This window comes from Camelus ferus, chromosome 25 (assembly GCF_009834535.1).
Source record: "Camelus ferus isolate YT-003-E chromosome 25, BCGSAC_Cfer_1.0, whole genome shotgun sequence".
Taxonomy (NCBI): Eukaryota; Metazoa; Chordata; class Mammalia; order Artiodactyla; family Camelidae; genus Camelus; species Camelus ferus.
The window spans coordinates 1,558,630-1,581,483 of NC_045720.1; the positions used below are offsets into that span (position 1 = coordinate 1,558,630).

Below are 22,854 nucleotides of genomic sequence, written 5' to 3' on the forward strand. Positions count from 1 at the left end.
CACCCAGGCTTCCTCAATGCTTCTCGAGCTTCTCACATATCTTTTATCAGGTCCCTTCCCATATATTTCTTCTTTTTTTTTTTGGCATTGCCAATGACATTTAAAATTTTTAATTTCCAATTGTTCATTCCTGGTAAACCAAATACACTCGACTTCTGTATATATTAGCCCTTTGTCCGGAGATGGTCCTTTCAGACCTTACCATTCTAGCAGCTCGGTTTTCAGACGTCTGAAAAAGCCTTTATTGAGTTTTTGTTAATGAAAGACACTGTTTCTGTGAATAGAATTCTAAGTTGACAGACTCTGTTTTAGTGCCAGAAGTGCGGGACCCACGGACTCCTCACTTGCATAGCTTCATTCAAAGTAATCTACAGCCATCCTTATTTTTGCTCCTCTACTAACAGCTTTTTTCCCTTTGGCTTTTTTTTTTTTTTTTTTGGTTTTTTGGTTTTGCTTTGTTTTTATGATTTCTCTTTAAGACTGGTTTCAGGAATTCAGTATGATATGCCTTCATGTAATTTTCGTCATGTTTCTAGTGCTAGGAGTTTGTTGAACTTCTTGGAACTGTGAGTTTGTACTCTTCATCAAATTTGGAAACATTCTGGCCATCATTTCCATACTTTTTGTCACATCCCCACACCCAGCTCCCTGGGGACTCCAGTACCAGTGCGTGAGGCTGCTTGCAGTTGTCCCACAGGGCACTAACGTTCTGCCCACTTCCTTCTACATTTCATTTTGGAGTGAGACGCACGTGGCGGGGGCTGTACTGTAAACTTCACTAATCCCTTCTTCCTTCGAAGTCTAATCTGCCGTTCATTCCTTTGTGTACTTTCTGTTTATACCTTGTGGTCTCCATCTCTAGAAGTTCTAGCTGGGTCACTGTTTGAAACTGAAGTGCAGTGAATCACAGTATGTCCGTCTCTGATGCACAGCACAATGTCCCGGCACACACAGACATCTATTCATTTACACATTTTTTCATTAAAGGTTATTACAAGATATTGAACATAGTTCCCTGTGCTGTACAAAGAAACATCAGTTGGATCATTTTTTTTGTATCTTCTGTGTCTCACATTCAGTCTTCCCTCCAGCTTATCAGCATATGGACAACAGTGACAGGAACTCTTCCACATCCCCGTCTACTGACCCTCCTCTCTGTCACGCACAGGCCGGTCTGGGCTGACTGGCATTTCCCTCTCAACACGGGCCGTGCTCTCCTGCTTCTCTGCACACCGGGTAACTTTTACGTCGATCACACGCGAACGCTGTTGTGCGCTGTGCGCCTCCGTAGCCTGCACTTATTCCTGGGCTTTGTTACGGGCAAGTTGCTTGCGAACACTTCGAGCCTTTTCAGACTTTTCTTACAGAGAGCTGTCAGTGGGGCCAGAGCAGCACTCCTGCACCCCTCTCTTCTGCAGCTCTGTCCTGGGCGCGCCAGCCACCTGGCCTCCAGCGGCATTCCACGGACGGGAGGGCGGGGCAGAGGGCAGGCGTGCCCGCCTGGGCTGGGCCCGGGGTCCCCCGGGTCCGAGGGGACTGTCCTCTTCTACAGCACTTCAAGCAGCAGCAACATGTCCTCAAACTTGTTTAGATGTTTATTCGTATTCTTCTGAGATTTTTACAACATGTTCTTCCTGCCTCTCTCCAACTGGATGGGAGATTCTTGTGATCGGGGAGCCAGGCCTGCTTCCTACCGTCAGCTCCTTCAGGGGGTGCAGACCACGGGCTCAGCACACACCCACGGAAGGAGAAGGACCGTGCAGCTAGCGAGCCATCACTGAGAGGCGCCGTCTGCAGTCACTTCTCATTTGCATTTACAGCACGCACTGTCTCCTTGGAAAATGAGAAAGCTTCCACCCTTAGCTAGGCCAAGGGGGGCAGGTGACAGCACTGCCGTGCAGAGGAACAGCCAGGACTTACTGCACACACGCCACAGCCACTCCGCGCCCTGCGAGTGCCTGTGTGGCGCCGCACCACAGTAACACGGCCACCTACTCAACCCAGCGACTCCCAGCGCCAAGCGCTGTGCTGGTCCGCCGTCCGCCAGCAGAGCGAGTACCGGGCAGCTGCTCTGCGTGCGGCTTTGGGCCTGAGTGCCAAATATCTGGCGATACCCACAAAAAATGTCCCTGGGAGAGCCAAGAAGGGGAAAGGACATAGAGCAGCACCAACCCTGAGGGAGGCGTTTGAGGCAGACCAAGGAGCCGCACGGCAGAGGTGCGGATCCAGAGAGGCGGGCGGCGCACCAGGGCAGGGCGGCATGCGTGGAGCCCTGCGCCTGGCGGGGTCTTGGGGGCAGGTCTGCCCCGAGGAGCCCGCATAGTCCGTGCTCACCCACCAGGGCCAGGACGCTGGGGCCGGCCGGGGTGGACCAGGCACTGTCTGCCCTGTCAGGTGCTGTACCAGAAGTCCGCGCATGCGCTGGACCTGCTCCTTCAGAACTTCATCTCGGAGAACGAGAGCATGGATGAGATCTGCTTCCTCCTGCAGGTGAGGCCTGGGGAGGGCGCCGTGGGGTGCAGACGTGAGGGCTCCCAGTGGCCGCCCCCCACCCGCCCATGCTCAGATTCCCCAGGGCCCGCCCAGGGCAGGCCCCCCACATAAAGGAGGCGCCAAGACGGGCAGGTCGGCAGGCGTGCACTACACCGCTGACCCGAGTGCCGGGGCTTTCGCCCCCTGTAAGGGCTGCAGTGGGCATCTCGGGGGCCAGGGGCCCTGCAAGGAGCACCCCGGGGTGGCCCACTGACCTTACCGCCTGGGGTACCCAGGGGCAAGGAGGACAGGTCTGAGGAGTGGTTTGTGGGACTCCTTCAAATGCTGGCCTCCCTCTGCTCCCCCTTCACTGCCCCCAGGCAGCAGAGGCCAACTCAGAGCCTGGTGGGACAGCACTCACCCCCAGAGCTCCGATGGCCCAGGGAGGCTGTCACATGGCTCCAGACCCAGTCTCACCCAAGGCTGCTGGGCTGATGGATGGGCAGGGAAAGCTGAACCGTCTGGTGGGGAGGGACTGGCTACAGCCACCCCTCCCACCGCCCACTTCGCATAGCCACCTAGGGCTGGTCTGAGCTGGAGGGCAAGGGTGGGTCCGCGGGCTGACGGGTCCCTTCTCTCCGCCCCAGCATGCAGAACCCTGGCTGAAGTCAAACAAGAGCCACGAGTGCAGGCGGGTGGTGCAGTCCATCTTCCTGCTCCTGAAGTACGTGCTGGACTACGTGAGACTCACCGTGAGTGGCTGCCTGGGCCCCGGCCCGTGCTGGACCCGCTGCCCCACCTCCCTCTTGGCTAGGGCAGTCAGTGTCCACTGAGCACCTGGATGGTTGGCAGGTGCGGGGGACAAGGCCACGCCCTGGGGAGGAGGTCGCAATTCAAATAGGGTGGGGAGACCCTGATGGGAAGAAGCAGGAGACTGGAAAGAAAGGAGGGGGCCAGGCGACCGCCCAGAGCACCCGGGTGGGGCCGGCAGGACCCGGGCAGCCAGAACGAGCTCAGAAAAGGACCAGCTGGAGGACCTACTGCCAGTTTCAGGACAGTAAGAAGCTCTCGGAACCAAGCCAGTGTGGTGCGGGAGAAAAGACAGACGACCAGATGGATGGAAAAGAACAGGAGGTCAAGAAACAGGCCCCCACTTGTACAGCCAATCCATCTTCAGCGGAGGCTCTGAAGCCCTTGAATGGGGAAAGGAAAGTGCTTTCCACAAAAGCGCTCCAGCAGGCAGAGCGTCCCCTGGCGTGGGAACAAAGCCCAGCCCCTGTCACAGCACAACAGAGTTGGTCCAGACGGAACGCAGGGCTCAGGGTCAAAGTCAAAAACAAGAAGAAAACAGACTCTCTCCATGAATTAGGGATACCCAGAGACTTTCTAGACAGAATGTGGATGGCAGTAACTACAAATAAAATACTGGTAAAAAGGACTTCATCAAAACTAGAAACTTCCACTGAGAGCCGGAGATGGGGATACAAAATCTAGTCCTAAGGAAGCAGCAGATAAACCCAAATAACCTGTCCGCACTTTTCAAAAAGTCACAGCTGAGAAAGACAAATGCTGAAGAATGAGTTCAGATTAAAGAAACATGTCAACTACACGTGATGTGTTAAAGAAAAGTTAGTGTTGAAAATAGAAGTAATATACAGCCCCAAGCCAGGGGGAAAACACATGTGTGTGCGCAAATGCGAGGTACTGGGGCTGCTGATGAGATTTAAAATTGGACTACGGGGTGGGGGCAGGCGCGCATCACTGCAGCAGAGTTACATTTTCTGACTTTGATAACTGCACTGTGATTACATTAAGTAAACGTCCTTGTTCTTAGGAAATGCACACTGAAGTATTTAGGGGTCAAATCCCCAACGTCTCCAGGCAGGGAGAGATGGAGACGGAGGGATGGAGGGTGGGCAATATAAATAATCAGAAAATCTGGATACAGGATACATGGGAATTCTCTGAACTATTCTTGCAATTTTTCTGTGAGTTTAAAATCGTAATAAAATTTAGTTATCCAAAAAAAAGGTAAGGGGTCAGAGTAGGGGTGGTCCTCACTGAGAAGGCGGCATCTGGCAGAGACAAGGCTGGGAGGCGTGGGTGGCCTCCGAGGAGGAGGGGCGGCAGGCCAGCTGAGGCTGCAGAGGACGTTTTGCAGGCCCTTGTAAGGGCCTGAGCTTTTGGACGAGAGAAACGGGAGCAGGCAGGGGGACAGTCCCCTCGGGAGGTGAGTGGAGAGGTCCAGACTGGACACACGAATTTGCCTGTGGGGCCGGTTTAACACTTCAAAAACACATCCAATTACAAGCCTAAATTATCTGAGCCTCAGGGCAGTCCCCGTCCAGCCAAGCCCAGCCCCATCCACCCGCTGGGTCTCTGAGGCCAAAGGTTCAGAGGAAGCACTGCAGGGGCAACCCTCTACCCCCTGCTTTGGGCGTGAAGAACACGTAAAATTTTTACCCTACTTTACTGAAGTAAAACCTGCATATGGTAAGATGCAAAAATAGTACATACGCAGCTCAGTGACTTCTAAAAAATACAGGCATCGAGACTTGCAACATTTCCAGCATCTCAGACAGCTCCTGCAGGAAGCCCTCCAGGCACCGCGCACCGCCCCGACGCCGCCTGGTAACGGGCGCTAGCCCCGCTCTTCCACCACGCACCACCGTCACGTGGGTCAGAACACACAGACAGCCGGTCCACACGGTACTGAGAGGCAGTCCAGGACAAAACACTGAGAGGTGGACAACAGGTGGGGGGGGCCCCACAGCCGTGCCAGGTTCCTGCCTGAAGGCGTCTTCTGCTCTGAAGCCCCAGGAGGCGGCTCCCTAATGCTGCTGCGCTGAGGAGACAGAGACGGGACTTCAGGGACACAGAGGGGCTGGGTCCCCCAGGCGAGCTCCAGAGAGGGGGCAGCTGTACAGAGAAGGAGCTCCAGGAATCTGGAGGGTACTCTTGGGTCTTCAGCTGAATGTGAAGCTGCACATGGAGGCCAAGCAAAGGGAAACTCCTGGAATTCACAAGAGCTGGGCAACACTGCTTCCCGACCATTCCAGGAACAAATGGCCACACCTTATGAGTTGGCTTATTTCAGTCCTAGAGTAAAGGCTGCTCTCAATGTGCTCAGATGAAAAAATTAACCCCAAGCCTCCAAAAGATCAATTAAATGCCTGCCAAAACAAAATGTAAAGAACACACACGTGACAGGGTGAAGAAATGGGAATGCCCACCCGTGGAAATCAGTCACTACAAGTAGATCCAGAAATGACACAGATGATGGAATGAGAAGATGAAATTTTAAGACAGCTATTATAAATGTCCAAGAACTTAAAGGAAAATATGAACATAATGAAAGAATATACACAAAGTGTCAACAGATAAATGATAACTAGAAAAAAGAACCAATGGAAATTCTAGAAATTGCAAAATACAATATCTGCTATGAAAAACTCACTGTGTTGGTTTAACAGAAGATCAAACACTGCAGAAGAAAGTGTCAGTGAACTAGAAGACAGGATGACAGAACCTACTGAAACTGAAGCATACACAGGAGCAAGGAAGGCTGGAGGAGAAACAAGCAAAGCCCCAGTGACTGCTGGGACACTGTCAAGAGTACCTGAGGCCTGGAAGGAGAGTGACAGGATTCGGGCAGAGATAGTTGAAGATAAAAAAGCTGAAATATTTCATATTTGATGAAAAATATAAACCCATGGCTTTAGGAACATCAATGGACCCCAAATAGGACAGACACAAAGAAAACTACACCAAAGCAAATCACAACCAAAACTGCTGAAATACAACGGTAAACAGGAAAAAAATCTTAAAGCACCTAGAATAAGCACATACGTACAGGCGTGCACACAGGGAAGTGATGGTAGGAGTGCCGCTAACTTCCTGTCAGAGGCAATGGACCACTGGCTTTTACAGATGAGGGGACCAGGGTCAGGGAGGTGAAGGGCTTTCCCAGACCTGGAACAGGAGCCCCTTGTCAGATGCTGAGCCGGTGCCTTGCCCACAAGATGCCGAGACAGGAAGAGGTTGAGAGCTGGAAAGCTGGGAGGGACAGTGGACATGACACCAGGAGGCCGGGCTTGGCTTTGCTCACTGCACACCCTCCCCAGGAAGAGGCCCTGCCCTCCATGCTGGGCCGCCAAGTAGGCCTGCTGACATTGCTGTGGAGGGACAAGGACAAAATCACCCAGAGCCACTCCAGCCAGTGTGTCTACCTCCTCCTCCAGCTTCTGATCCAGCAGAAGAGTGAGTGGTGAGCAGGGATGGGGTGGGAGAGGCCAGCAGAGGCCATATGCCCCACGTCTCCTGGGGCACTGGCCTGGCTGCTTGGCTTCTCTGCGCCTCCCTTGTGGTCTGGAGAGGAGGGTGTCCCTTCTCAGGCTGCGGCAGGCCTCCTGACTGGCTAAGTGTCCCACAGCAGGGAACACGGCGGAGTTCATAAATTTGAATAAGATGAAGAATTTCGAAGCAAGGGTCCGCAGGGAGTCGGAGATGAAGTTCTACAATTTGGTGAAGGTGGGACCTGTCAGAGCTGAAGGCAGGGAGGGGCCGACAGCTGCTCTGTGCTCACACAGAATCCCCCAACTGCCCAAGAGCGTGGACTCTATCCACCTCCCTGCCCATTTTACAGATGGGCCAATGGAGGCCCCAGGCAACCTGTGCATGGGAGCAGGTTAGGAAGAGCCAGAACCTTGAAGTTCCTTTCAGGGAAAGCACCTGTTTTTCTTCCCTTTAGCACCCTGCCCCCACACCCTCCCACCTCTGACTCTGCAATTGGGCCAATTTGGAACCAGAGTCTAAGGTTCCCATTGACACCTTTGGAATCTCCCTTCTCAGAACCCCCTCCCCCTGGCCCCTTCAGCCCCTCACTAGGCCTTAGCACTTCCCCACTGTCTGGCAGCGGGATGGCCAGATGTCCTTCTCCCATCCCCTCTGCTTCCCCCTCCCCAAGCACACCTTCTTCTCAGGCTGCGTGCTCCCTTTGAGTTAGACTGGGGTCAAAGGTTTAGGTTTGAGTCCAAGCTCTGCCCCTAACGGGCTGAGTGGCCCTTGGTAGCTCACTGAAAATTTCTATGACTGTTTCATCATCTTCTGAGGGAGGGTCACCAGGCCTGACCTGCAGCCTACTCTCAGGACAGGCTGTGACAGGAGCAACAACACCCCTGGGCACGTGGACGTCCCTTGGGAATCCCTCCCAGAGAGCCCAGGGCTTCAAAGCCCGTTGTCTCGGGGGTGAAGGGGAGGGGTGTGGAGGCTCCTAGAGACAGCCCCTGGGACAGGAATTTCAGTGCAGTTTACAGAGGACCAGGCTATGTTCTCAGGAGGAAGGAGTGAAGAGAGCAAGACAGGGCTGGGAAGAGCTGAGCAGGGGCGCGGGCTCAGCCTGACCCCAGGTGCTGCAGTGGGAACTGCACCATGGAGTTGGTCTCACCCTCTGTACCCCAAGTCAGTCACTGGTTGCAGGCTGGGGGTGGGGACTTCCGACCTCCTGGGCAAGGCTGCTCATTCCCATTGTCCCCAGAGCGACTCTCCAGAGAAGGGGCTGCTCTGAGCCTGCAGCAGCTACATTTCCAGCTGCCCACAGAGGCAAGCTGGGTGAGACACCAACAGCCTCCTGGGGGCAGGGGTTCAATCTGGGCCCTTCTGGGGTCTCTGCAAGTCTGTGCACCTGGTGCTCGTTCTGTCCCTGGGTAAGAGCAGTGCCCCGCAGTCCTGTCTCCCAGCCCGCAGGACCCGGGAGGGCCCCCTACGGCTCCTCAGCACAGCCCCTCTGGCACAGGCCTTGGATGGGAACCTGACGGTGGCCCAGCACACACAGCTGGTCCTCACGCTCCTGCAAGGGCTCTGCAGCCGTGACATTCTGCGCTGCAACCTGGCCGCGGAGCTGCTCCTGATGATCGTCGAGGGCTGGAGCGTCAAGCCGGAGCAGGTGGGCGCTGCGTGCTGGCCCGGCAGCACAAGGGTCTGCCAGGGAGGGCATGGGGTGCAGGGTGTAGGACAGCCACGTGCATGTGTGGAGCCCCGGGAGGCAGTAGGTCCCGAGGCTGCTCCTGGCCACTGGTGGCAGACAGCGTGCCTGCAGCTGCCTGAAACAGCACGGCCCTGGGTGTCAGCAGGGCTGCGCCCTGTGATGCCCAGGGTCCCTGTCGAGCCAGACCTCTCAAGGTCCTAAGGCCTTGCCCTGGGCAATCAGAGGGACCCCTGCCTCCATCACAGTCTCGTTCAGTAGGAAAGAGAAAAATCACTACCCCCCACCGCCGTCACCTCACTAGGATTTAACTGCCCTCGGTCTGGCTTGGCCAACCTAGTCTGCAGCCCACTCAGAAAGTACCATTCTGCAGGGGCTGCCAGGCCCACTGGCCCCTTGAGTTGATTCCCATTTCCACAAGGACAGGTTTAGGGGGGCACTGTTACTGTTGCAGTGTCAGTGTCAGTGTCAGTGGCCGCACCAGCTGTGAGCACATGTCCAGACGCCCCATCGTGCCACAGGGACCACACAGGGGTCAGGCTGCCGGCTGAGGAGGCCACAGATGCCCTCTCAGAGGAGGTGGACCCTGGCCCGGCAGGGGAGGGAGGCTGTAGCTGGAGGGCTGCTCTGAGGCTCCCATGGCCCGCCCTTCCCGGCACAGGTGGCTGAGATCCTGCAGGGCCTGTTCCAGGAGCTGCCCTGCATCATCTTCAGGGATGTCCTGCAGACCATGATGAAGGCTGTGACGCTGCTGGGGACCCAGCACACGCAGCAGACTGTCGAGGTGATGCTGTCCCTGTGCCACCCCTCAGAGAGGTAGGGCACCTGCACCCATGACCCAGACACGAATACCTGTCTGTTCCCCGTGGTCCGCCCTCCAGTCCACGGACCCTTTCCAGACAGACTCCGCTCTAGGGAAGGCAGAAGGGTACAGGAGCTCCGGCCCAATTCTGCCCTCCTTCCTAGATGCCAGGACCAGGGCCGGGGGATCTCTGAAAATGCTGCCAGCTGAGGGGTTAAGATGGAGGCTCCAGAAGTCCCAGCAGGAGGGCTTTCGGTGTGGGAGTGTCCCTCAGACTCAGAGCTCCCAGAGGCAACCAGCAGAGCAGCCAGCGGGGTTACAGGACAGCCCCAGACAGTTCCCGCCAGCTGCCTCTGGGCGCTAAGCTCACAGTCCCAGTCGCCCCTCTGGGCTACTGTGGCGTCTCCAAGCTGCACCATTCTGACTGCAGACGCAGGAACAGCAGCATCTGAGAGCTCGTTAGAAATACAGCCTCAGGCCTGGCCCAGCCCAGTCGAGTCAGAAGCTGCATTCTAACCAGAACTGAGTGGTGTGTGTGCCCTTTGAAGCCGGGGGGTGCTGGAGGCCATGGTGCCTCCCGGAGCACCTCAGGGAGCAGCGGCCTGACACGGGGCCACGGCACCTCTGACAGGGAGCAGGGAGGGGAGCTCCCGGGGCTGCGGAGGCGGGAGCACCCTCCAACCCCAGGGCTCACTTGTTCCCCAGGCTGCCTGAGGGGCGAGCCCTGCTGCGTACGACCCCCACTTTGTGAGTGAGGAGACAGGCTGGGGAAGGACAGGGTTTGCTTGCGTCACAGGCCATGGGGTACAAGGTGGGGCTGAGCACAAATGGCAGGGAAGGCTCGCCTGTGCACAGAGCTCTGAGCAGGGCCCCAGCCCTGCTGGTCATCACAATACAGTCGCCTGGGCACGCCCAGATGGAGGGCTCCCCTGTTCCCAAGGGGCCTGGCCACCTCCACTGCCCCATATGCAGCAGGCCATCCTGCTGCCCTGGGGTCATGTCCCACTGGCCTTTCACCCAGTGTGGCCAGCCAGCTGGTGGGACTGGCCCCTGCCTCCCCAGGCACGTCATGCCCCTGTGGAAGGCCCTGGCCGCCAACAGCCGGCTGGCCCGCAAGGTCGTCACACTGCTCTATGTGAAGCTGAAGCTGCGGCCCCCCCGCGAGCTCATCAGGTTCCCTGTGCAGGCTGAGCTCATGTCCCTGCTGGTGAGCCCCTCTGCCACCCTCTACAAGGCTATCAATAACCAAGGGCCCCAGGACACCAGCGTGGCCTGGCAGAGGGGCTCCCCAGATGCTGAGTCCCAGGGTGGGGCTGGCTCCAGGCAGGGCAGCCCTGTGGTGGCTGCTCCCCACTCCTCTGCTCACCGGGGCCAGGTCCTAGGTGGGGACCAAGGGTGGCGCCCTGTCCTGCTGCAGGCCCTGGGCGCCATTTATGAGCTCCTCTACATCCGGGAGTACAAGGCCACAGTGCGCTGGGCCTTTGCGGGGATCCTCCTGGGCCTGCTGACACAGCTCCACTACCTGTTTGAGCTGGACGTGGTGGAGGGCATCGCAGACCACCAGGAGGAGAGCCTGGAAACGCAGGCCCTCAGCCCCTGCAGGTGAGACGTACGACAGGCCCGAGGCCCCCAGCCCACGCCTTCTTTCTGGTTCCTCCTACACACGCCCAGAAGCCCTGGTAGGCACCAAGCCTTGGGCTAAGTGCTGGGGACCCAAAAAGGAGGAACTCTCGTCCCACCAGGGTTGGGGGCAGGGGACAGAATAGCCAACACCTGTTAGGAGGGAATTCCTGCCAGAAGGGAAGCTCAGAGGGCAGCAGGCAGCTCACCCAGGCCCAGATGGGAGAGTGTGGGTTGTGGTGGAGAAGCCAACCTCATGCTCCAGGTGGAGAACCGGGCCCTCACTCACCCCTCTAAATACCCCCACTTTCCCCTAGGACATGCCTGGAGGCCCTGAAGGGTCTCTTCTGGACCACCAATTACTGGGAGGTGTTCGCCTACCTCAAGCTACTGAGGGGCTGGGAGCTCTTTGAGCGCCTGGAAACCTACACCGAGGGGGTGGCCCTCTTGGCCAGGTAAGGACCAAGCCTGGGAGGGGCCCGGCTCCAGACTGCATCCCTGATGGGACTCCCCTCCCGCACCCCGCATTCAGACCCTGAGCTCCAGACTGAGTGGCTTGGGCCATCGCCCTTGGTGAGCAAGGTCTGCCGGGGGAGAGGGGTCCTCCTGGCCAAGGATGGAGCACTCAGTGCCCCCTTGTCTGCCTCTTCCATCTGACAGGGCCATGGCCCACTACGACTGTGAGGTCAAAGCCGTCTTGGGGCAGGCAGTCATCTTCCTGAAGAGCCCGGAAGAACGGGACAACATCGTGGCCATCCTCATCATAACAGAGGTCAGCCCCTCCTGGCCCCCACCTCTGCTCCTCCAAGTGCCCTCTGGCCCTCAGGAAGGTCAGAGAACTGCAGCCCCATTCCTACCCGATATAAAGGCATCCTAACTTCCACCTTCCACATCAGACCTACCTGCTGTATGGAAGTGCTTCCTTATGTCTAACCCCACTCTCATGCTAGGTTATAGGTCGATTTTCCCTGACGGCCATAATTAACTGGGGGGCTGACTGTGCCAACCCTACCTAGTTTCTCAATGGCCAAGAGCTCACCCAGTACATGTCTCGGAAAACCATGGACAACTTCCTGAGCCTGGGCCTCAACAACCCCAACCAGCTGGTGAGGGCCATGAGCCTGAAGGGCCTCAGCAGTATCCTCCTGCAGCCTAAGAAGGTGAGAGGAAGGTGCGCCCACTCCTGTTCCAGGAGGCTTTAGGGAGGAGGAGGGTGCACTTGAAAAGGGCCTCTAGAGTAGGTGAAACCTCAAGGGTTGGATGAGGAAGGCAAGCTAAGGCCCGGGCCAGGAGACGGTAGGAATGTTGGGAGACCCTGCTGCACTGCATAGCGCTGAGAACCCGACACTTCCTGAGCTGGAGGAAACTCGGTGACTTTGAGGTCAGCGACTTTGGCCCCCTGCCCAGGCAGGGATTTCTTACCTGAGGCACTCCTGCCAGGTGGTCCAATTCATGCTGCACCCGGCTACGGAGAACTCATACCTCACTCCACGGGGGCATCCTTCCTCCTCCTGCTTTTTGGGCCTCCGTGCTCCCAAGATGCGGTCAAGGGCTGGAACCGAGGTCCGCAGCTGAGCTTAAAGAGGGGCAGTAAGTGAGAGGAGAGGCAGTCTCTGAGGCTGGGCCGGGAAGCCTGTTTAGGAGGGAGCGGCGCAGGCCAGGGGGCGGCTGCATCTCCCTGCAGGTGGTCCTGCTCCGGAACCGGCTGGCCGTGCTGCTGGACAGCTTCCTGAAGCCCGAGCCCAAAGACCTCCTGGGCTTGATGGAGATCCTGGGCGACATCCTGCACCGTCTGGGTACCCAGGGCGTCGGCGCCATCAGCCTCAAGATCGCCCAGCACCTGCTGCAGCTGTTCGAGAACGTGAGCCAAATGCTCCGAACCCCTGCGCCTGCGCAGCCCCCTAGCCAACTCCCCCCCAATCCGAGCAGCCGAGGCTACCCCGCCCCCCGCCCCCGCCAATCAGAGCAGCCTAAGCTGCTTCCCTCGGACTTGTGGGTAGAGTCCACGGCTGGCGCTCCGGCGGGAACCTGGCCCCAGGGAAGGAAGGTTCCGCCCGGCCTCGAGGCTGCCTCAGCGATAACTATGTGCTCCCAAACCACCCAGAGGCTGCGGGCGGGGTGGAGGGCAGGGCGAGCATAAGTTCGCCACGTGGAAAATGAGTAGGTAGAGCCAGGGTAAATGGTTTCGGGGGTTCTGAATAAATCAGGTGAGGTAAATGTGGTGAGGCTTAAACCAAGGCAGGGCAGCCAGGCTGCAAGGCAGACCTCAGGGACTGAGGGCATACTGTGGGGAGAGGGCAGAATGAGGGCTTAGGGCTGAGCCCCAGTTGGGGGTGGCAGGTGGGAAATTGATGCTGCCATTCCTGGAGGTGAGGAAGAGGAAGATGGAGACTGCCGGGAAGGCAGATGGCACTGCCCTCCATGAATGTGTCCTGGAGACCTCAGGTGCTGTTGTCTGAGGTGGTCAGATAAGGCCAGAGGAGGTGGGGCGGGAGGAATAAAAGGACAGTTGGATTCAGTCCTCACCACAGGCCAAGGACAAAGGCACTGTTGTCCATCCCTTCCGACGAAAGGGGAAACTGAGTCACACACAGGAGGAGCCTTACTCAGGGTCACAGAGCTAGAAGGTGACAGGTCTGACACCAGGGCCTGTGCTCTAACCCCCATCCTGGTCTGCCTGGGAGCGGAGGGGTGGTTCCTATCAGCCTGAGGTCCCCTAGACAACAAAGGAAGAAAGCAGGAGAAGACGTCAGTGCGTGTCAGGCTGCAGCCGTCGGAGGGGAGACGCGAGAAGAGGGTCGGCCCTGGAGAGAAGGCCGTGCAGCTGGTGTGGCGGGGGTGGCTGGCGCATCAGGGGCGGCCTGGACAGCAGGGTCAGTGGAGTAGAGGGGTGAAGTTGGCTAGCGCTGTGCTGACAAGGGGCAGATGTGATGGCAGATACTGGCCTCTGCAAGTCACTGGGGTGGAAAGGAAGGTGAGAATGGGTGGCAGCTAGCTGGGCACGTGGCTTGTGGGGCTGGGGCTGTCCTGGGCCCAGGGTTCCAGGATATTTCCTGACTGAGGGGAAGGCCTGCCTGCCTTGCCAGGAAAAGGAAGGTGTGCGTGGAGGAGCCATCTTCCTGTACGGAGATGTTATCTACAGTGGCGGCAAGAAGTTTCGGCAGGCGCTCAAGAGCCACGCCTTCCAGGCCCTGGTGCCGCTGCTCTTCCACCTGGCGGACTCCTGCCCTGATGTGGTCATGGTAAGTGACCCGGTGTGCCTCTGGCTGGACAGCATCCTCCAGCCGGGGGCAGCCTGGGGAGCAGGACAGGGAGGACCCACCTGCCTGCAGATAGATCAGGCACCTCAGGACTCAGCCTCCGTAAGTGGAGACCAGGGCAAGGCTGCCATCCTGGAGAGGCCACGGTGGCCAGACAGGGAGGGCCAGCCTGGCCCTGTAGGTTAACATGCAGACGGAGAGAAGGAAAAGCCCCATCCAGGGTGGCCGCTCCCGGGTTCCACCTGCCCCCAGGTTCTCCCCTGATCCAGGGCTCTGTGAACCTCCTCTGGCTTCAGAGGCCTCCTGCCAGCACACACATACATAAAACCAGCCTCAGGAGCCTGGCATTCGGGGCCCTTCGCACTCCCCCTCCCCGAGGGGGCTGCTGGTCCAGACCATGCCTTGCTCAAGGGCACCTGCCCTAGGAAAAAGCACCATGCTTAACTCCCACGAAAGATCCATGGGGCAGCCCCAAAGCTACCAGCCATTCCACAGGGACCCAGCTCTGTGGGTCATGCCTTGAGCAACAAGGCAGTGGGCAGGGCCTGCTTGGGCCTCCTCCTCCTTCTTCCCAGCCCTTTCTTGAGCTCTCAGGGAGCTGCCTGAATTCCCGCCTCTTCAGTGCAAACTAGTTCCATGCCTTCTTTCTGCCCGTGCCCCAGATCCATCAGACCCAAGAGCCCTCTGGGCCCATTGCTGATGGCCCTGATGGGCTGGGAACCCCTCAAGTGAGGGAGAGGGTCTGCCTCAGAGGTGGATCTTTAAGGTCAGCCCCCAGCCCAGAGCCTGACGTGAGGCAGCAGCTGAGTGAACGCTCAGCTAAATGGATGGAAGGGCCGACAGGTGGATAGAGGAAAGGCGGGTGGGCACGGTGCGTGAAGAGCGTAAGGAGCGATGTGGCTGGGCGGGAGACCGAGGGGCACGGCCAATAAATTAAGAAGGAAAAGAGGGCTAAGATAACCAGGGAGGCTCCCTGGGGGAGGCAGGCTTCTAACCAGGCTTCTGAAGCGATATAATCTTAGGGTAAGCTGCCCAGGGGCCAGGGTCTCCGTTTGAGGGAGCATGGTTCATTCTCCGAGAAACTGGCGCACAAGAAGTCGAGGGTAGGCCAGGCCTGGCCTGGCCAGTGGGGGCGGGGGAGTCGAGGAGGAAGGAACAGAGGGTCCTCCTTTGTGGTCAGGAAGTGCCTGAAAGAAGGTTGCCCAGCCCCCCAGGGACAGAGGTGTGAGCCGCAGAGCCCCCTGCGGTGTGTACTCAGGAGGGGAGGCGAAGGGCTTTGGGGAGTGAATACCAGGAAGGCCTCTCTTTGGCATGTGGACGGCTGTCTTCTCCTTGTGTCCTCACTTGGTCGTCTCTCTGTGGCTGTCTGATTCCGGATCTCCTCTTCTTATAAGGACACTGGTCATACTGGCTTAGGGCCCACTCTCATGACTTCATTTTAATTTAATCACACCTTTAAAGACCTTTTCTCCAAGTACGTCCATGTCCTGGAGTCCTGGGGGTCAGGGCTCCAACCCGTGTGCCTCGGAGCAGGTGTGGCGATGGGTTCTGCCCACCACAGGGACACAGGGACCCTCTAAAGGAGCTGTGAGCCCAGGGGCCGTGGTGCTGGGGCTGGTGAGCAAAGAGCCAGTGCTCTTGCCTTGGGTGCCCATCCCCTGGACCCTCAGAGAGAGGACTGAGTGGCCAGGTTACCACTGGCCTTTCTGGGATCTTCCTGTGAATGAGAGCAGGACACTCGTGGGGCCTGGAGTAAAGACCGTGTCGTGGGGGCGCCCCTTCCTCCCACGGTGCAGCTCCCCTCCAGGGCCCGTGCAGGCTACACGGCCCGGGCACAGCTGTGAGCCGGGTGCTTGCTGGGCGGGGGACCCTCAGGGGTCTGCCCGGAGCGGGGCATCGTGATGGGCAGGTGGTGACGCACCTCTCTCGGCACCCGCAGAAGGCCAAGCTCACCTTCCTGCGCTGCGCCGTCTTGCTGAGGTGGGAGTTTCGGAAGGAGCTGTTTGGCAAATTGGCCTGGGGCCGTGGCCTGGGCGCCGAGAACGACATTTTAATCTACATGGTAAGATGCCAGCACCCTGCTGGAGGGGGAGCAGGAGGCCCGGAGGGTGGAGACCGGCTGTGTGCAGGCAGGGCCCTCTGGTCCTCGGCTCACCGCCAGCCCCTCTCAGGGGCACCCAGGTGGGGGTATGCAGATGCCGAGGCCCCCTCAGTGCTGTCTGACTTGGTCCTGGGCATGTTTATTAGTGCCTGCTGCATGCTGGGCCGGAGACTTCAGCCTCTGGGAGGAAAGTGTGGTTCCTCGGTGATGGAGCTCGGGGCCTCCAAGGTGGGCCGTGTGGGAGGCCGCACCCCCACCATGCGCCTGGACCGGGACAGGGAGCCCCGCCTGGCGGCACCCCCCGCTTTGCCATCGGGGGGCCCTGGGCAGACGTGGGGAGGGCACTTTAGCTCCCAGACCCTTGACCCTGCAGACGTTCCTGGGACCCCATCCCTTGCCGAGGAGCTCTGTGCGGAGGTGGGCGTGAACGGGCTGAGGAGAGCTCCGTGTCCTGGCGGTCAGTGTATTTCTGACTGCAGTCGCTCTCTCTGCCCTAAGAGTGGGAGACAAGCGGACCCTCAGCGCCCGCCCTGCTGGGGCTCCCCTGGCTGCCAGGGGAGCAGCTTGGCCGAGGGCTCCTGTGGGCCTCACGCCTGGTCCATGCCGGACCTCATCCAGGTGTCCGAGGCAACCCGGGGACCCTGCTGAGGCTGGGAGAGAGAGGCTGGGCCAGGTCTCCAAGTGGGCACCGCCCTCCCAGGGTGACAGGGGTCTTGTGGGGCCAGACCCCGTCGGGAGCCAGCCAGCCAGGGCGCCTCCACCCGACTCACCTGCTCAGATCCTTCACCCACCGCGCGTGGCGTTGTTTGTCTTTTGCTCAGAAACGCGTGCCAGGTGTGACTTCTCTGTGCGCTCTGGGGGCGGGGCCTGGGCCAGTTGTCTGTATTGCCGTTAATTCTGCCCAGTGTATGACTCGTCCTTGTACTCTGCTAACGGCGTCTCTGGTTGGGCAGAAGTTTGGAGTTTTAATGTAGCCGAGTGTATTACTTTCCCACGGTTTGTGCTTTTGGGTCTGATTGAGAAGTTCCTCCCTGCTCTGTGGAACAGCGCTGGTACTGTGAGGGGTCCAGGAGGACCAGCAAGAGGGGGCTCGGGGACTGGCTTGGGAGTGCCTTTGAGCTCTAGTGCAGGGCCTGGCCCCTTGCCCCTGGGTGATGGGACCCTGGCGGCCCAGTTCATGCACCTGGCTGCCACCTGGGGTTCACTACGGTGACATGCCGGCTGTGGCTCAGGCCTCGGAGGCCCAGGGGCTGCCACACTTGCTCCTTCTGGCCTCGATCACGACTGTGAATGCTCTGTGTCCAGATCCACTTGGGAGATAGACTCCATACGGCGATTTGAGCAGGAAGAGGGTAATGTAAAGAATTACCAGCTGCAGCAGGGGCCTGGCGCGACAAGGGGGACGCTGGGGGGGGGGCAAGGGGAGCCGGAAGGGCGCAGGGACAGCAGGGACCCTCCTGCGCGGCACGCGCCGTGCCGTCGTGACACTGTGATGGCTGCCGCCTGAGGGCTGATGGGAGCACCCAAGGGAGCCCCCCACCATGGGCTGAGCGCCGGGCCTCGAATAAGCATGACTTGCTCCGTGTCAGAGAAGAGGTTCATCTCCACGTGGTGCAGAAGATGAGCCCTCGGATATCCCAGGAAGAGTCTCAGGAGCTGGCACGGGACACTCACCGCAAAGCTGCTGAAGGAGGTCCCAGAGGAAGGTGCTGCCCCTTCGAGGTGCTGGCCACCACACCCCACGCGCAGGGGCCGACGTGCACCATGACCTGGTGCGTGGACGCTGCCCACCCGGGAGCCTGGCGCCCCCCACAGCTAGCGAGTGAGGACCCAGAGTCAGGGCGCAAGTCCCTTCCACCTGCAGCATCTCGGGTCTCTCCGTGGTGCCTGCCGCCAGCACTCTGGGGCCCGAGGGCCCAGATCCGGGTTTCCAGAGCAGCCAACATGGGTGGATCTGGAGCTGAGAGGCAAAAAATAATCAGTAACGGGGACAATGAGGCGAACCTCCCACACTCGATCGCTGTCGGACGGTCCTGTTGTCCGCTGTCTGAACCTCACCCTCGGTCTCCATCTTTTCCTCTTGACGCTGTGTTCGGGCCGTTTTGCTTCCGGGTCATCTCCCAGCTCGCTAGCTCCGCCTCCCTTCCTCTTCACATGCCCGTCCGCGTCGCCCCCACGGGGGCCGAGGGTTCCCTTTGCTTTCTCTGTTGCCTCTTCCACGAGCCTGCCTGTACTTCCTTCAGTCTTGCCCTCTCTTATGAGTAATGTAATTGTTTAAAGATCCCCTGTGTGACCTCTGCTTGGTGGCCGGCTTCTCGGGAGCTCCGTGGCTCCAGGCCTTTCCTGGCTCCTGCTGCGGTGGCCTCCCCTCCGTGGGCTTGCCGTTTGCACTGTGGCCCTTTCTCCACGGGCGTCCCGTCGGGTCGGGCTGGAGATGGCCTGCTGTGGGGTGTCTGGGGCTGTGGGGCATCCCAGGTCCTCCCCGCCCAGGGTGGTTCCGCCTGCATTTCTCTGCGCTGGGGTCCCAGGATGCCCACATCATAATCCAATCCCAGGTCCTCACGAGGCTTTCTCTGGGCCGTGGTTACTGTTTCTCAAGAAATGTTCCTTTTCTCTTGCTCCTAACTGGGGCCGAGATAGAGAGAGACTCTCAGTCTGACTCTGCCTGCTTGCAGAGTCCTCCTGCCCTAGGTCCTCAAGGTGCCTGTTTGGGGCCAGGGTTCCCCTTCTATCTCTGCTTGCCTGGGTCTGCGGGTCAGTCTTCTTTCCCTGGGAAGCTGCATCAGGCTCCCAGAGCCGACGCCTGCCCCACCACGGGAGACGCCAGAGCACCAGCCCCGAGCCTACCGTTCAGGGTGTGTCCTGGCCGCCTCTGCCCTGGGGTAGCTGGTCTCCCTGGGCTTGTTCTGCCGAGGGCTTGAAAGGAAGTGTGTCGTTGATAGTCTTTCGTCGGGGGGCGGGCGTTTCCGGGCACGAGGAGGTCCGTGCACTGCCATTTGCCGCCTGCTTAGTGCCCAGTGCATTCATCTCGTTGACTTGTTACACAGTCCGCCTGGGAAATGTTCAGCGGTCAGCACCACTGCCATCACGTCCGCCCATCACCGACGGCGGCGCGTGGGTTTCACAAAGAACATTTCCCCGAACGTTTATTTACGAACCAGTCACAAACTATTGACACACCTCTGAATGTGGAATAAAATCCTAAGTTAGCTGCAAAGGTCTGTCTCCTGCCTGTTTCACGCTCTGTGAAAAAGACCCAGCATCACCAGGACGAGAAGGTGAAGGTTTGAACGTTAAGTCTTCACCGCCTTCCTTTCTTATGAATCTTCTTTCCCCACCTAGACACCCCTGGGTTTCAGAGGTTTTGCCATTGTCACACCTTCCTAGAATTTCTGCAGTTTTATTCAAAGGGAAACAGTTGCTGTCCGTCGGCTGGGGTTTCAGGACCGGGTCTCCGCAGGCTGCCTTGCGCCACGGGCTGGACTCTGCCGGGTGCTGCCGATGACAGGGGCCCTGCCTGCAAAAGGCAGCCCCTTTCCAGAACTCTCCCTCACCGTCTCTCAGCGGCACGGCCAGCATCCTTTCCTGCCGCACTGTCGAGTTCTCACACATTGACCCAATCTGTAAGCGTTTCTGAAAGCTGCTTCAATCTGGGGTTTTGTCACAGTGGAGGCGTGTGGGCTGCGTGTTCATCGCTGGTGTCTGATGCAGGAAGTCCACAGCTCCGCGCTGGGCAGCTGTCCTCCTGCGAACGCGTGGCGCCGGGGCTGAGCCTCTCCCCACCGGCTCGCCCGGGCCATGGCCTCCTGCACCCCGCACCGGGGCCGGGTGGGTTCCCTGATTGTTTCCTGACACCACACGTGGTGGCAGGTGCACGTCAGCACCCTATTTTCAAAAGTCATGAACAGAAGAAACAAAATGTCCACATTTAAACATTTCCCCACGTTTAAATACCAAGCACCAATGAAGCCCATTAAATTCCACTTTCCCAGCTCTCACGCCGTAACCCTCTTTCTGTTTTCCCTGCGTTAGCGCCTCTCTCTGGAGCAGCATTAGGAATTTCTGGCCTGTATTGGTTTCCTGGGCCATGTGACAAAGTGCCACAAACTGACTTATACAGCAGAAGTGCATTACCTGGCCGTCTGGAATCTGGAGTCCGAGGTGGAGGCATTGGCAGGGCCGCGCTCCCTGCGAAGGCACTGGGGACAGCTCTGTCCTGCGCCTCTCCAGCTCCTGTAGCCCCTTGGGTCTCAGCAGCAGCAGCATCACTGTGGCCTTTCCACAGGGTCTCCCTGAGGAGCCTCTGCCCCTGCTCCACGCCCCCCCTTTGTATGAGGGCGCCAAGTGTGTTGGATCCGGGCCCACCTGTATGATCTCACTTAGCTGGACTGCCCCTTTAAAGGCCTTCTCCCCCAGTAAAGTCCCATTGTGAGGTCCTAGGGGTAGAAAGGCAGCCCTGTGGGTCATCCTGGCCAGCGAGGAGCCAGAGTGAGGAAGGTGCCCCCGCTGCAGGAGTGCCCCTCACCCGGGGAGAGCGTGGCCGGGGCAGGAGCAGGCAGTGGGCCCATGGGTTGGTCTCTCTGGGAGGTGTGGGGAATGGGGTGACCTTGGGGCCCGAGGCACCGGGATGTATTCATCGGGACTCGTGGTTGTGCATGTGGCAGAAAAGCACGGTGCCCCAACCCTGGTGCAGGTGCCCCGTCTCCTCGCCCTCTGCATGGAGGAGCCCCAAGGACTGCCCGCATCCCATTGGCTCTGACAGGCCTGGACCCATTGCTGAAGCCATCCTGGGAGGGGCAGAGGTGACTTCCTGGAGGACTCCCTGGAGGGAGAGTCAACTGGTCTGCAAAGTCCCAGGTCCCTTCGCACAGGCTCCCGTCCTGACAGGTGGAAGGAGAGCTGGTCCTGCAAAGCCACGGCTCTGCCCCTCCCCGCCTCGTCCGTGCCGGGGCCCAGCTTCCTGGCCCTGGACCCAGGGTGTGGTGGCCCTCCTCTTTCCAGGCTGGGAACGCTGAGCAGCATGGGGCCTCAGGCAGGACCGGAGGGCCACATGGACCCCAGCCTGCCACCAACTCAGCTCTTCTCCACTCCAGGTGGAGAGCAACTTTGGCAACTACCACCAGTTTCTCATGCGGGCGCTGGTTTATCTGGTCAGTCCTGACAGGCACCTGAAGCTCGTGGCCATGAAGTTCATTGGTAGGTGCCAGCCCCCCAGCCCCAACCCTGAGGTCCGCTCCAGAAGGGGCAGTGGTGCTGGCCCCCGGCTGGGAGCACCGGCCCCTCAGCCAGACCCCGGCCTCCCTCAGTGGCCGGGCACCCACGGCCCCACCTCCTTCCCACCCAGGGGGACTCCTGCAGGACTACTTCGCCGACCTCTGCTTCTGCCTGAAGAAGGGCGACGTGAGCACCCTCAGGAAGTGTGAGCACAGGGCCGCCCTGCACCGGGTTGGGCCTCCCCACACACACCTCACGTGGGCTTTGGGGACAGGGCCAGGTCCCCTGGGGCCCACCCCTCCGATGGAGCCCCCAGCAGGGCAGTGTCTCCCACAGACCAGTGTTCCCCGGGGCAGGGTCCCGTCCCCCCACGGGCGCCTGTCCGCAGCGCCGCGGCAGGCTGCCCCCCCCCAGCCCCACCCCAGGGGCTGCGCGGTCAGGCCCCGGGTCTCTGCTGCAGACTTGGAGCTTCTCAAGCAGGACCCCGACTCCGAGAGCCAGAAGTTCTACAAGATCTTCTTTGAAGACGTCGTCGAACTGTCCCAGTATGTCACCTGACAGCTGCAGTTGATTGTGTTGTGTTGTGTTGTGCTTTTTTAGTTCCCTATTAAATGTGACGCGTTCCGTTCCCGCTGGCCCCCGGGCCTTGCCTCGCGCGCCCCTCCCCCGCCCCTTCCTCAGCTGGGCCCTGTGGCCGCCCCCTCAGACCCTGACGCTAACCAGCCCGGGGCCCAGAGAGCCTCGCAACTGGAGGTGCTCGGTGGCCCTGCCAGGTGTTTCCTGTGGCCTTGTGAGCTGAGAACTCCCCAGAGGCTGCTGGGCCCAGAGCCTGGGGGTCATCCTTGACGCCTACTCCCTGCCCTCTCAGGTCTGACCAGATCTGTGATGCTTCCCGCCAACATCTAGAATCTTCCCACGTGCCCCACCCTGGCCCAGGCCCCCCACCTCCCTCCTTTGCCCTACCCACTTATAACGCACACCTCACCCACGCCTGGCCTGCCCTCAGGATGTTGTCTGAATCTGGATTGTGGCCCTGGGACCCTTGGCCATCTGGTCCCCCCACCTTCCTCTGCTTTCCAGCCCGAGGTCTCGGCTCTGCCTCCCCACCTGCCTCACCCTCCCTGGGCCTGGGGGGCGGCGCCTGGCCCTTTCCAGACAGGCCTGCCCTCCTGCCCTGGGCCCAGACGGCTGGTCGGGGGGTGGCATCCATAAAGTTCCAGGCACGTGGTAATCCCTGAGCCACTGTGAATCAAATGAACATATGAGAATGGTGTCGGGATGCGGCTGAAGCCCTCGCGAGACACCAGGGCCCCTGGGAGGAGCACAGGAGCACGCAGACAGCTGTGTGGGAGCAGGCGGACATGGCCCAGGAGCCCCGGAGACGCCCCCCTGCCGCCAGGAA

The 22,854-nt window shown here is 59.3% G+C and overlaps 1 protein-coding gene across 1 annotated transcript; it reads left to right on the forward strand.

Annotated features, from left to right (window-relative positions):
* Positions 1-946: 946 nt before the first annotated feature.
* LOC106729128 (maestro heat-like repeat family member 5) lies at positions 947-22,010 on the forward strand. Its single transcript, XM_032467546.1, has 14 exons — positions 947-2,490; positions 3,120-3,224; positions 8,267-8,416; positions 9,117-9,271; positions 10,320-10,464; positions 10,675-10,859; positions 11,195-11,332; positions 11,538-11,649; positions 11,894-12,037; positions 12,562-12,738; positions 13,964-14,119; positions 16,077-16,199; positions 21,332-21,434; positions 21,583-22,010. The coding sequence occupies exons 1-14, from the start codon at positions 2,464-2,466 to the stop codon at positions 22,008-22,010; spliced, it is 2,148 nt and encodes a 715-aa protein (XP_032323437.1). The 5' UTR covers positions 947-2,463.
* Positions 22,011-22,854: the final 844 nt, after the last annotated feature.